Source organism: Achroia grisella, unplaced genomic scaffold, assembly GCF_030625045.1.
Source record: "Achroia grisella isolate CSIRO2021 unplaced genomic scaffold, CSIRO_AGI_Agris_v1 utg1248, whole genome shotgun sequence".
NCBI classification, from domain to species: domain Eukaryota; kingdom Metazoa; phylum Arthropoda; class Insecta; order Lepidoptera; family Pyralidae; genus Achroia; species Achroia grisella.
In genome coordinates, this window is record NW_026712607.1 from 439,305 (window position 1) to 451,564 (window position 12,260).

A 12,260-nucleotide genomic window follows, 5' to 3' on the forward strand; every position below is an offset into this window, starting at 1 on the left:
TTATCTGTGGTACAGTGTGACCATAATATGGGAGATTTTTAACTTTATAGCCTCTTTGCCGTATAATTTTGAAACTGATGAAGTCCGTGTTAAGTGTTCCTTTATTTTACCTTGCAGACTATTATATACTTTATTAAAAAAAGAATTCAGAGCATGAATTAAAAGACATTATCCTTCTTCTAAAGTGATATAGGTGGATATAAAAGAGATAATGATACAATATTTGATTTTTTAAGTAAATAATTAAAATTTCATATTCCATATATTGTAATATTATTATTTTCTACATTAGGAATGATTCGATATTAAGATTTAAATAATGTTTGAAATACTAATTTAAGAGTAATATATGATGAAAAATAAACTAATTTCATCACATGAATAATAAATCTTCAACTTTGTAAACTTCCTTTGTGTAGACTTTGGCTCTATTTACCACAATCTTTGGCAAAAAATTACATTTGGGATGGTCACACTGATATGCAACTGTTTTTAAGTCTTACAACACCACTACTGAATAGAATCCAAAGCCGTAAAGCTGTGCATTAAAAAATAATTTAATTGACAGTCAACCTTCCGTCATTCGTCAGCATTGTTTTTTTCTAAAATAATATAAATTAGTAATAAAGAAATCTTCTGCATTAATATTTGAAAAATATATTTTAGTATAAAAACTTTACAACATGTGCAATTAGTTAATGAGGTGTTCAAATAGAGATTGTAGGTGTACGGACTCCATTATTCAAATGAAAGATGTCTTCTCTTTACGGATCTACATACAACAGAACAAAACGAAAGTGATTTGGTGACCGTGCCGTGTGGATCGGCGAATTTTTAGTTCCTAGTTTAAGTTTCTGCCTGGAAAATGGCGCAGACCGTGAGGCGCGCCATCGAAGGCAGATATCCTTCTTGTTATATTCCGAACAGAATAAAAGAAAGACGAGCCAAAGCTAGGGCTCTGAGGTGAGGATACCAGTGTTTAAAAGTAAAAAATGTTTTAAGTGATATAATTCCACATTTTACTAATACTATCTTTTTATTGTATTTTATATATATCTTTTTTTATGTACTAGAGACATTGGTTATGGTTATTCAAAACAAATTGTTATATCCATGTTATAAGTACAAATTGTTTTAATATTGATCTAGTTTATTAGTCCTAAAAATCACTGATCATGAAGTTAATTTCTGATTTAGTTGTACAAATCCGTACCACTCTTTCTCCTGTAATTAATGTAATGGATCTATATTTGATAGAGGCAAAATGACTGTACTAAATTTAAACTGTACTGTACAAAATAATGGTATGGTTCACCCATATGTGGTATGTCTCCACCAGTGGAGGATGATAATATGAGCCTGAGGTCATGTCAGTTAGCCCATTGTGGCAAATTCACCAGAAACTGCATGGAGGTCAACCTGATATGGTACATTGCTAGCACTAGGGTTTTAAAGAGGTGTCTATATACACCCTTTTAGGGTTAGGCTTATGACCTACTTTGTTAAGAATCTGGAAGCTTGTAATGATACAGCTGAGAGATATAATATAAGTGTTTTTATTGTAAAAATATTTCAGCATTATATACAATTTTACATGTGTCGCTTTTAAGTGCAGCTGCAGGTAACAATGGCTTGAAGATGCAGCTACATTTCTAATGTTACACATGCCATGTGATAAGGATTCTAGGAAGTGGATGGTGACACATGTAGAAACTGTGTTGTTGTTGTACAGGCTCATCAGTCCACGTGACTGACATTTAAGTCTTGAAAACAGCAACTAATTCAATAAAATATATTGGAAATATTTGTGCTTTCAGATTGGAACAACAACGGAAGCCCGATAAGCCTGAAGACTTTGTGTGCTACTCCGACAGTGACAGTGAGGAGGAAACGCCCACACAGCAGCACCGTATACTTTCCACATCTTACAATTTTGTAGACTATGTGCGCTCGAGGGAAATCATGGCGCCAGAGGTTAGACAGTTCTTTTTATATTATTATCACCATGGTTTCCAAGGAGAACCGCATGAAGGTTAACCTGACATAGTGCATTGCAATGAGGTCATCAGTCCACATTACTAAAAATCCTCTTTACCCCAATATATGTACTATGTGACAAGGAAACACATAGCCCTTCTGATGAGCTACTAGCCCATCTGGAGAACGGTTACCAACCTATCTTATGAGCGGTTAGCGGTCCCACCAATTTTGGTGATTTTCCACCAGAGGTTTCCCCAACATCATGGTTTGAGAGGCACAGTAGAATTTTGTAGCTGTGACTTATTTCAACTTGCTCTTTAAGTTTGTTGGCCAGATTTGAACTCTTATCTTTAAAAGTGAAAGAGAAGTCACAACATTCCCTTTAAATTATTATTATTATATATTGGGTTGATATTTTTTTTTATGTATTAACGATTCGTCCGCACATAATAAACATAATATTTTTATTTAAATAAATAATGGTAGTGAAATATCCTTCAAAATTGTCTTTCAGTTTCATACATTAACAAGAATAAACAGACACATTTTTATTATCAATCTAAATCAGGTTGACCTCCATGTGGTTCCCCCTGGAAACTATTGTGATAAATTCCTGCTGAATTTGTCAGGATAGGCCACCTGACTTGACATACCTGCTCACCTTATCGTCCTCCACAGTGCCTGCCAGTGTAAACTAGTGTTAGTGCAGGCGGGTGCATCATTCCATAATCACAAACAATTATACAATCTTATCTATTAATTATATTCACTTAAAATGTATTTGATGAGCCAAAATTACAAGGTTATGCAAGTTCAAAACCTATACTTCTATACTAATATTATAAAGATAAAGTTTGTATGTTTGTTTGTTGGGGTCTCTAATCTCTGGTTTGCCAGATCTTAACATTTTAAAAATTCTCTCATTGTTAAAAGGGTTTCATCGTTAAAATTTCTAAAACAAACTATTTTTATTATAATAAAATTTATTATTGCATTTATTTGCATTATTTGCGAAGGTGTTTTTATAAACATATACTATTCCCTATTCAAACAAATACGTTATTTATTATATTTTTTTAATATTGAACAAAAGTGTTTTTGTCTTTACATCATTTAATTTCAACTAACACATTAGGAGATATCTTAGTTTTAATAAAAGATGATCTAAAATATTGGGCCCGTATGAAGACGGGGCGGTTTGCTAGTTTGACATATGTGTGTATATATGCTATTTTACAAAGAAGTTGTTATCTCAGTAATAAAAGAATGTCAGTAATAGTAGTGTCAATATTATCTACAAATTTCTTACATGTTTATTTGAAGATTTATAGTGTTAAAAGATGACTATCTTTACACAGCATAAAACAAAGTTGCCGCCGCTGTCTGTCGATTATATCTTTTGAATTACGCAACGGATTTCAATGCAATTTTCAGCAATAGATAGACTGATTCAAAAGGAAGTTTATATGTATAATACTCAGGGCCGGCGGAAACGGGCATGCAACGCATGCTCCGCATGGTTTGCATGATCGTCTCGTCGAAGGGGGCGCCATCACAGGATTCGGATGTATACTATAATTTTATTAAAATATAGAATCTATACAATACTTAATAAATAATGTAACTTAACTATGAATACGGTACATAAACCACGCTAGGTGGTATTTATATATTACATACGGGCGCTGAGGAGCCTAGCGCCGGCCCTTACAATACTTATGTGTAAAACAAGCATAGAACAAGCCGAGAAATTTTAAGATTTGTAATCCTTGCGAATCTTGGACGGGTCACTTGTTTTAAATAAAACTAACTTGTGATATGTTTGTAACGTGTGAAACAAACTGTCATGACATGTCAAATAATAATAAACTTATCAGATGGTTTTTTTGTTCGTTTATCTATATACTCAAACCAGAAGATGTAACATTTTGTAATATCTATTGTATTGATTGGAATTCATGACTCATTTACTATTTCACTAGATTGCATGAGATTTTTGCATAAAATCACATACTTAATTCCTAAATACTGTTTCTTTCTCTCTCATTTGATTTTTTTTTTCATATAATTCGTATAGTAAACAGCCCACTCATGCATAAACGATATATTTCCTTTGGAAAGTTCACACTCTTTTCCGAGGAAATTAAAACCATCGCTCCTAGGAATATCCTTCAATTCTTGTCCCTGAAGGGTCTAGGTAGCGAACTCTGAAAAAGGGCGAGCACAATAGATCTATGTAGGTCGCAGGGCTACAGGTGCTAGGCACCTGACAATAGCCCAAACAATCCAACAGAAAAAAAAAATAAACAGGCAAGTAAGCTGAATAATATGTGTATGGCAATACACAGAAAACTGCGCCTCTTAAATTTATCTATTTATTTTTACATTGAATTCCATAATGTCACAGTATGCATAAATAATACATTAACTCAATAAAATAGCCATTACACGCAATCATCTATTTTGCACACACGCGTATATAGTTCTTTTTGTATTTTTTATTGTGGTCTAATTTTGACTAATAGGCGATCATTCGTCTAAATTAAATATGAAGTTTTCCCATTGTGAATATTGTTGTGATCGTTAATAAATGAAATAAATTGTTGTTGCATCCGCGCTCGGTGGACCTGTGTTAATAAAAAAAATATTGTTGCATCCGCGCTCGGTGGACCCGTGTTAATAAAAAAATTATTGTTGCATCCGTGCTCGGTGGACCCGTGGTAATAAATACATAAATTGTTGTCGCAGCCGCGCTCGGTGGACCCGTGTTAATAAATAAATAAATTGTTGTTGCATCCGCGCTCGTTGGACCCGTGTTAATAAAAAAATTGTTGCATCCGCGCTCGGTGGACCTGTGGTAATAAATAAATAAATTGTTGTTGCATCCGCGCTCGGTGGACCTGTGTTAATAAAAAAAAATATTGTTGCATCCGCGCTCGGTGGACCTGTGTTAATAAATAAATAAATTGTTGTTGCATCCGCGCTCGGTGGACCCGTGTTAATAAAAAAATTGTTGCATCCGTGCTCGGTGGGCCCGTGTTAATAAATAAATAAATTGTTGTTGCATCCGCGCTCGGTGGACCCGTTTTAATAAAAAAAATGTTGCATCCGTGCTCGGTGGACCCGTGTTAATAAAAAAAATTTTGTTGCATCCGCGCTCGGTGGACCTGTGTTAATAAAAAAAAATATTGTTGCATCCGCGCTCGGTGGACCCTTGTTAATAAAAAAAATATTGTTGCATCCGCGCTCGGTGGACCCGTGGTAATAAATACATAAATTGTTGTTGCATCCGCGCTCGGTGGACCCGTGTTAATAAATGAAATAAATTGTTGTTGAATCCGCGCTCGGTGGACCCGTGTTAATAAAAAAATTGTTGCATCCGTGCTCGGTGGACCCGTGGTAATAAATAAGTAAATTGTTGTTGCAGCCGCGCTCGGTGGACCCGTCGTATGCGACTCGGCACATGCTCACACACGACATGTTCCGTGAGACGGCCGTCAACCTCGGCAACATGAACAAGGTGTTCTGTTCACAGTGGCTGTCGGACAGGCAGGTCGTGTTCGGTACCAAGTGCAATAAGGTATGGAAACATTAATCAAGTAGACCTATTTCAGACTCTTATGATATCTCAAATCTACCGTCAGTTTGGAGTGCTTTAGAGTTTGAACTGACAATAAACTCAGCTCTTATACTTTTCTAATGAGCTGGTGTTATAAGGTAGAGCATCAAAATATCTATATTCATGTAGGTCTATTACAGACTTTTATGATATTCAAACCTACCGTCAGTTCTGAGTGCTTTCGTGCTAGAATTGACAAGAAACTCAGCTCTTTACAAATGAACTTGTAAATGTCACAGAGGTTGTCGGACAGGCAAGTCATGTTTGGTACTAATTTAAGTTGCAATGAGTTTGTACGTAATAAAGCCAAGTGTGTTAAATGCGCACGTATATAGTACGACGCTTTTCAACACACTTGATTTTAAATAAACTCAACAGATGGACTCTTCCTGCCGTTTTACTTTTTTAGGTTCCATATGCTACTGTAACCGTTAACCGTGGGCCGTATGGCCTTTTGCTATAGACGTAGTATAAAAAAATAGTATAATAGTCTGTGTGTGTGCAGCTGATGGTGTACGACGTGCGGCGTCGCACGCTGGACGCCATCCCCACGCTTCGTCCGCGCGCGCCCTGGCCCGGCGCGGACCACCAGACCGGCATACACGCGCTGCAGATCAACCCCTCCAAGTGAGTACCTCTCGTTGTCACCAGCTGATGCTGTGCCCCACGCTGGACGACATTACAACGCTGCGTTCCAGTTGAAATTACCAAATAGCACTAATTCATTAGTCAAAACATTAAATACACAACCAACTGTTTGAGTAACTAAATAGGAGTAAATCAGTTGTAGCGATTAGAGCAAACCAAGTCCCTACAAGCAGCTCTCGTTCACGAATATATGTCGGAAAGAGAAGGAAGCATTATGTCGTCTCTAGCGCACACTGCTGGCATCATGCGGACGTTAAGATGTTAATGGCGAGAGAAAAGAGAACATACGCCTAGACTCATATATGTCTCTACAATGATCAGACTCATTTACAACTTCCTATAGTCTATCCCTGTTAACACATAGGTCTTCACAAAGTAATGTGTACAAGATCAGCCTTCAGGGCCACATATTTGTCAAATACTGATTTCATCTCTATTTCACTATTATCCCTTGAAAGTTCAGATCAGAAACAACGTACTATGGCTATTATTCTTCTCCAGGACGTTGCTGGCAACTGGAGCCCGGAATTCGTGCGAGCTGGCCATCTACAGCCTCCCCACGCTGGACCCCGTCTGCGTGGGGGAGGCACACAAAGACTGGGTGCGTTTACTCTTTAATAAAATAATTATAAGCTTTACACATTCACTGGCATGATTGAAATGGTTATTTATAATGTAACAAACTTTACATGGAACTAAATAAGTTTATGAAAGAAGCAAAGTGGAAAATGGAAAGTAATGTTTAGGAAGTTATTAATATAGGCACCCGATTGAAGTAGTACGAAAGGCTCAAAATTTTAATGGAAGAAATAAACAAACAATCTCACTTGCTCATTTTTTTTTATATAATTCTAATAGAATGGCAACAAGTTTTCGGCCTACCTGATGGTTAGCGGCAACCGTCGATTATATATATCATCATCTGCTTCTTCCTTATCCCATTTATTTCGTGTCGGCGTAATATATTTTTCTATAGAAATAGAAATAATCTTTATTCAAATAAACTTAATATAAGCACTTTTGAATAGTCAAGTTTTTTTTTAATCTACCGCTTATTCGGAATGCTGATTCATCACAAGAAGAATGTGCAAAAAACTCGTGTGTTGCTCTTTTAAATAAATATTGATTTAATTATATTTAATTAACAATAAGGATTAGGCATGCGACAATCAACATTTCTCTCGTCGTCGATTTATATATATATTTATTTGTAGTTTTACTTGAAATGTTAAAGTAACTAGCATTAATTTATTAGAGTCTAAATATTAAATACACAAAATCAATCACTCATAGTGATTAGAGCAGACCAGTCCAGACAAGCAGCACTCGTTCACGAGTATGACGTATAATGATGATATATCGTGGTGGTATTGGAGAGTGATGATGGTGGTGTGGTGGTCAGATCTTGGACCTGTGCTGGCTGGACGACGAGTTCGTGGTGACGGGATCACGCGACTCCCGGCTGGCCTTATGGCGAGCTCCGGCCGAGCCGGCTCCGCATCACGCATACGTGGCGCCGCTGGCCACCAGGGACTGCAAGTCAGGTCTGCCACCATTTTATTTTTATACCAGCTTCCCTGAAATTAATTTTTTTTCATATGTAGTCATTTCTGACATGCAACAGACAATTGTTAATTTATACATTGCTTATCATTATATTTTGACAGCCTCGGTGGTCTAGTGGTTTAGCATACCGCTTTACTATCCGATGGTCGCGGGTTCGATTCCTCGCACGGTGCAAACATTTATATTCATGAGTATGATTGTTTTTATCGGTCTGGTTGTTTTCTATGTATAATATGTATTTATTTACAAAAAAATGCATCCATTTATTTATATCAGTTGTCTGGTCCCCATAACACAAGCTATGCTTAGCTTGAGACTAGATGGCGCTGTGTGAATTGTCCGGAAATTATTATTGTTAATGAATGTTTGTGATGGGTTGTCCAGGTCAGAAAGTCCGCGCCCTGACCTTCAACTCCCGGTGGCGGGAGATTGCTGCTCTCACGCTGAACGGGTACATACACGTGTTCAACGCGGAGACCTTCCGGCAGACTCTCTCACGGAAGCTGCCGTCCTGTCAGGACCTCGTCTGCCTCGCCACGCAGGTACTCACCACTAACACAACCATTGACGACCCCGGTAGTCTACCAGTCTAGCACTTCGTCTTATTTTCTTTCTTTCTTACGATGATCGCGGGTTCGATCCATGGTACGATACCAATATTTTTGTATTAATGAGTGTCATACTTTAGATATCAGATTTATAATTTAATGTAATAGTCATATTTTTATAATCTTATATATATATATGTATTATTTTGTATATCTTCTTTATCACAGGCATTAAGTCCGCCATGTATACATTTTTGTGTGCAAAAGAATAAATAAATAAATAAAATAATAAGTAATAGTCATAATAATCTTTATTTAAATAAACTCAATGTAAGAAGTTTTAAATATGCTTAATTAATGAAATGAAAAATGGTAGAATAAAATAATATGTATTTTTTTTAAATCTACCACTTCTCATTACAAGAAGAACGAACAAAAACCTGCATGTTGCTATTTTGAATAAATGTTATTGTAAATAAATACAAGTTGGTACAGATGTGTATTTAACGGCGGATCCAGGGGGGGGCATGGGGGTCATGACCCCCTTGCCTTCCTCCTCCCCTCCCTGAGCTGGTTCCAATACTTAGGTGGACCACTAATTGAACATAATGATTTCATTTATATATTTTGACACCATACAGATTTTATGTAACTACATACCTTCAATATTAAATTAATTTAATATAATATAATAACTTTGTACCTTATTAAAATACCTAATTTTTACTTGTATATATTATTATCAAAATTAAATTATAAGTTCTTGACTTGACCACGACTATGTGACCCCCTCCTAGCGCCATGACCACGACTAAGTGACCCCCTCCTGGCGCCAAAGCTGGATCCGCCGTTGTGTGTATTCTCATATACATATATGATTTATGTCTTTTTGTCACGCACAACCACATTGTGGAATCACCTTCCAGCAATGGTATATCCGAACCGATACGATATTGAAACCTTCAAGAAAAGCGCTTATTCCTTTTTAAAAGGCCGACAACGTACTTGCAATTCTCCTGATGTTGCGGACGTTGTTCATGGACGGCGGTAATCACTTACCATCAGGTGAACCGCATGCCCGTTAGTCCCCTGTGTTATTAAAAAAATGTATTTAAGTATCTTTCAGTTGTCTAGTACCCATAACACAAGATCTGCTTATCAGTTGCTTAGTAGTTATACTATGCTTAGCAGTTAATGTATCTATATGATGAACTTAGATGATAAGGGGAAAAAATATTAATTACAGAAAACTTGGCGTTCCTAAGCGGCTAAAATGTCCTACGTGAATAAATGATTTTTTAATTTGAATTATTCCACAGCAAGAGACGGGGGTGTACGCTATCGGGTGTAAATCGTACACGCTGCTGCTGGACTGTAGAACGCTGCAGTCTGTGAAGAAGATCACATCTCGGTACAACGGCTGCGGCATCCGCTCCGCCAGCTTCCGATCGCATATGCTCACCATCGGGACCGGCCTTGGTGAGAGACTTTGGTTTTTTTTATGGATGTTAATGGAATTGTACACCCGCCTGCACTTACGGTTTACGCAGGCGGGGCATCAGTGGAGGATGATAACAGGTCAGGTCATCCCTAACCCTAACAAATTCACCAGGAATTTATCACATCGTCATGTTCATAACGCGGTGTCCCCTTTATACTATTTTTTTATGTATGTTAATGGAATGGTACACCCGCCTGCACTAACGGTTTACGCAGGCGGGGCATCATTTGAGGATGATAACAGGTCAGGTCATCCCTAACCCTAACAAATTCACCAGGAATTTATCACATCGTCATGTTCTTAACGCGGTGTCCCTTTTATACTATTTTTTTATGTATGTTAATGGAATGGTACACCCGCCTGCACTAACGGTTTACGCTGACGGGACATCAGTGGACGATGACAAAATTGGCATGAGCTCAGGTCAATAATGCTAACTAATAAATAAAATTTAATTTATTTTAATTCAAATCTGACGAATTCGTGGCTAATATACCACTGATTGTCTTCTTGATTAAGCCTTTTATTTTAAAGTATAGAAAATCTTCTATACTGTACATTTAGTTGATACTCCTCTAAATGTACAGTATAGAAGATTTTTGTTATTATTGTTGTTGTTTATTTTTGTACATTTAATTGAGTATCAACTAAATGTACAGTACAACCTGTACCAACCTGTAACTGTAATCATTATGGAATGCAATAAAGTACCGCGTGCGTTTTTTACCTGTGTACATTCATTGAACAATTATGTTTCTTTTTAGGTCTCCTCATGTTTTACGACCTGAGGGCTGGTAAATATTTAGAAAGCAATATACACTCAACGAAAACTGTCACGCTCAGAGCTTCCAGAGGCTATGTAGTAAGTATTTTTATGAGATTTACCATTTTTTTTAAAGAAACTGGTCTAGTTGAATATTGTTTGTATTCGGCTAAAAAGTACTCTATGTTAATGAATTTTGAACTGTAGGTATTGTTTCGGGTACTGTTAGGGTAGTGCATTGCATTTCCCTCTTATGTTGGCGTCACCCGTAGTACTGATGAGGGCAAACATATTTAAAAATAGTGTATTCTTAAATATATTCATTCAGTCAGATTTTTACTGCTTTTTACTTGCTGCCTGACTGCCTTGTACTGCATTGTTATTCCCTAAGTATAAGCGTAATTCTCATTATACTGGTCAGGCCAGTGCATTGTATTTCTTTCAATATAGGTACCGCCCATGGTACTGTCAGGACGGTGCATCGTTTCCCCCCACTGTGCGCTGTAGTGTCAGGGCGATGCGTCGTATTTCCCGTGTGCAGCGTGGTGTGAGGACGGCACTGTATTCCCCCCACTGTACCCGCAGTTCCCGGACGAGGAGGCGGACGGGTTCAACCAGGTGAAGTACGTGCCGGCCATCTACACGCACTGCTACGACGACAGCGGCACGCGCATCTTCGCAGCCGGCGGACCTCTACCCGCGCCGCTCGTCGGGAACTACGCCGGCCTCTGGCAGTGACCGCTGCCCGCACCCCCCGCCGGGAACTACGCCGGCCTCTGGCAGTGACCGCTGCCCGCACCCCCCGCCGGGAACTACGCCGGCCTCTGGCAGTGACCGCTGCCCGCACCCCCCGCCGGGAACTACGCCGGCCTCTGGCAGTGACCGCTGCCCGCACCCCCCGCCGGGAACTACGCCGGCCTCTGGCAGTGACCGCTGCCCGCACCCCCCGCCGGGAACTACGCCGGCCTCTGGCAGTGACCGCTGCCCGCCCCCCCCGCCGGGAACTACGCCGGCCTCTGGCAGTGACCGCTGCCCGCACCCCCCGCCGGGAACTACGCCGGCCTCTGGCAGTGACCGCTGCCCGCACCCCCCGCCGGGAACTACGCCGGCCTCTGGCAGTGACCGCTGCCCGCACCCCCCGCCACTGCCTCCGGTGTCACCCCCGCCGGGACTGGTGCCCGCACCCCCCGCATCGCCTTTGACCGCTGCCCGCACCCCCGCCGGGAACTCCTGGCTGTGCCCGCACCCCCCGCCGGGAACGCTGTAGTGTCACCCCCGCCGGGGCCGGCCTCTGGCATCTTGCCCGCACCCCCGCCGTGTGCAGCCGTGGTCTGGGATGGCACTGTATGGCAGTGACCGCTGCCCCCCCCGCCGGGTACCCGCAGTTCCCGGACGAGGAGGCGGACGCCGGTTCAACCAGGTGAAGTACGTGCCGGCCATCTACACGCACTGCTACGACGACAGCGGTACGCGCATCTTCGAACTACGCCGGCCTCTGGCAGTGACCGCTGCCCGCACCCCCCGTCGGGAACTACGCCGGCCTCTGGCAGTGACCGCTGCCCGCATCCCCTGTCGCTCCCTAGACGCTCCCCTGACGCTCCCTTGACGCTCCCCTAACGCTCCCCTGACGTTCTC

General features: G+C 40.2%; 1 protein-coding gene across 2 annotated transcripts; it reads left to right on the forward strand.

Moving 5' to 3' along the window:
• The first annotated feature begins 584 nt into the window (after positions 1-584).
• LOC131854926 (DDB1- and CUL4-associated factor 12 homolog) lies at positions 585-11,756 on the forward strand. 2 transcript variants are annotated; one of them, XM_059206108.1, is made up of 10 exons: positions 585-963; positions 1,818-1,974; positions 5,408-5,560; positions 6,105-6,226; positions 6,749-6,848; positions 7,650-7,791; positions 8,198-8,355; positions 9,681-9,840; positions 10,627-10,724; positions 11,202-11,756. In XM_059206108.1, the coding sequence occupies exons 1-10, from the start codon at positions 866-868 to the stop codon at positions 11,361-11,363; spliced, it is 1,350 nt and encodes a 449-aa protein (XP_059062091.1). In that variant the 5' UTR covers positions 585-865; the 3' UTR covers positions 11,364-11,756. The 2 variants fall into 2 exon arrangements, with proteins under 2 accessions (XP_059062091.1, XP_059062092.1); XM_059206109.1 differs by having other exon boundaries at positions 11,211-11,756.
• Positions 11,757-12,260: the final 504 nt, after the last annotated feature.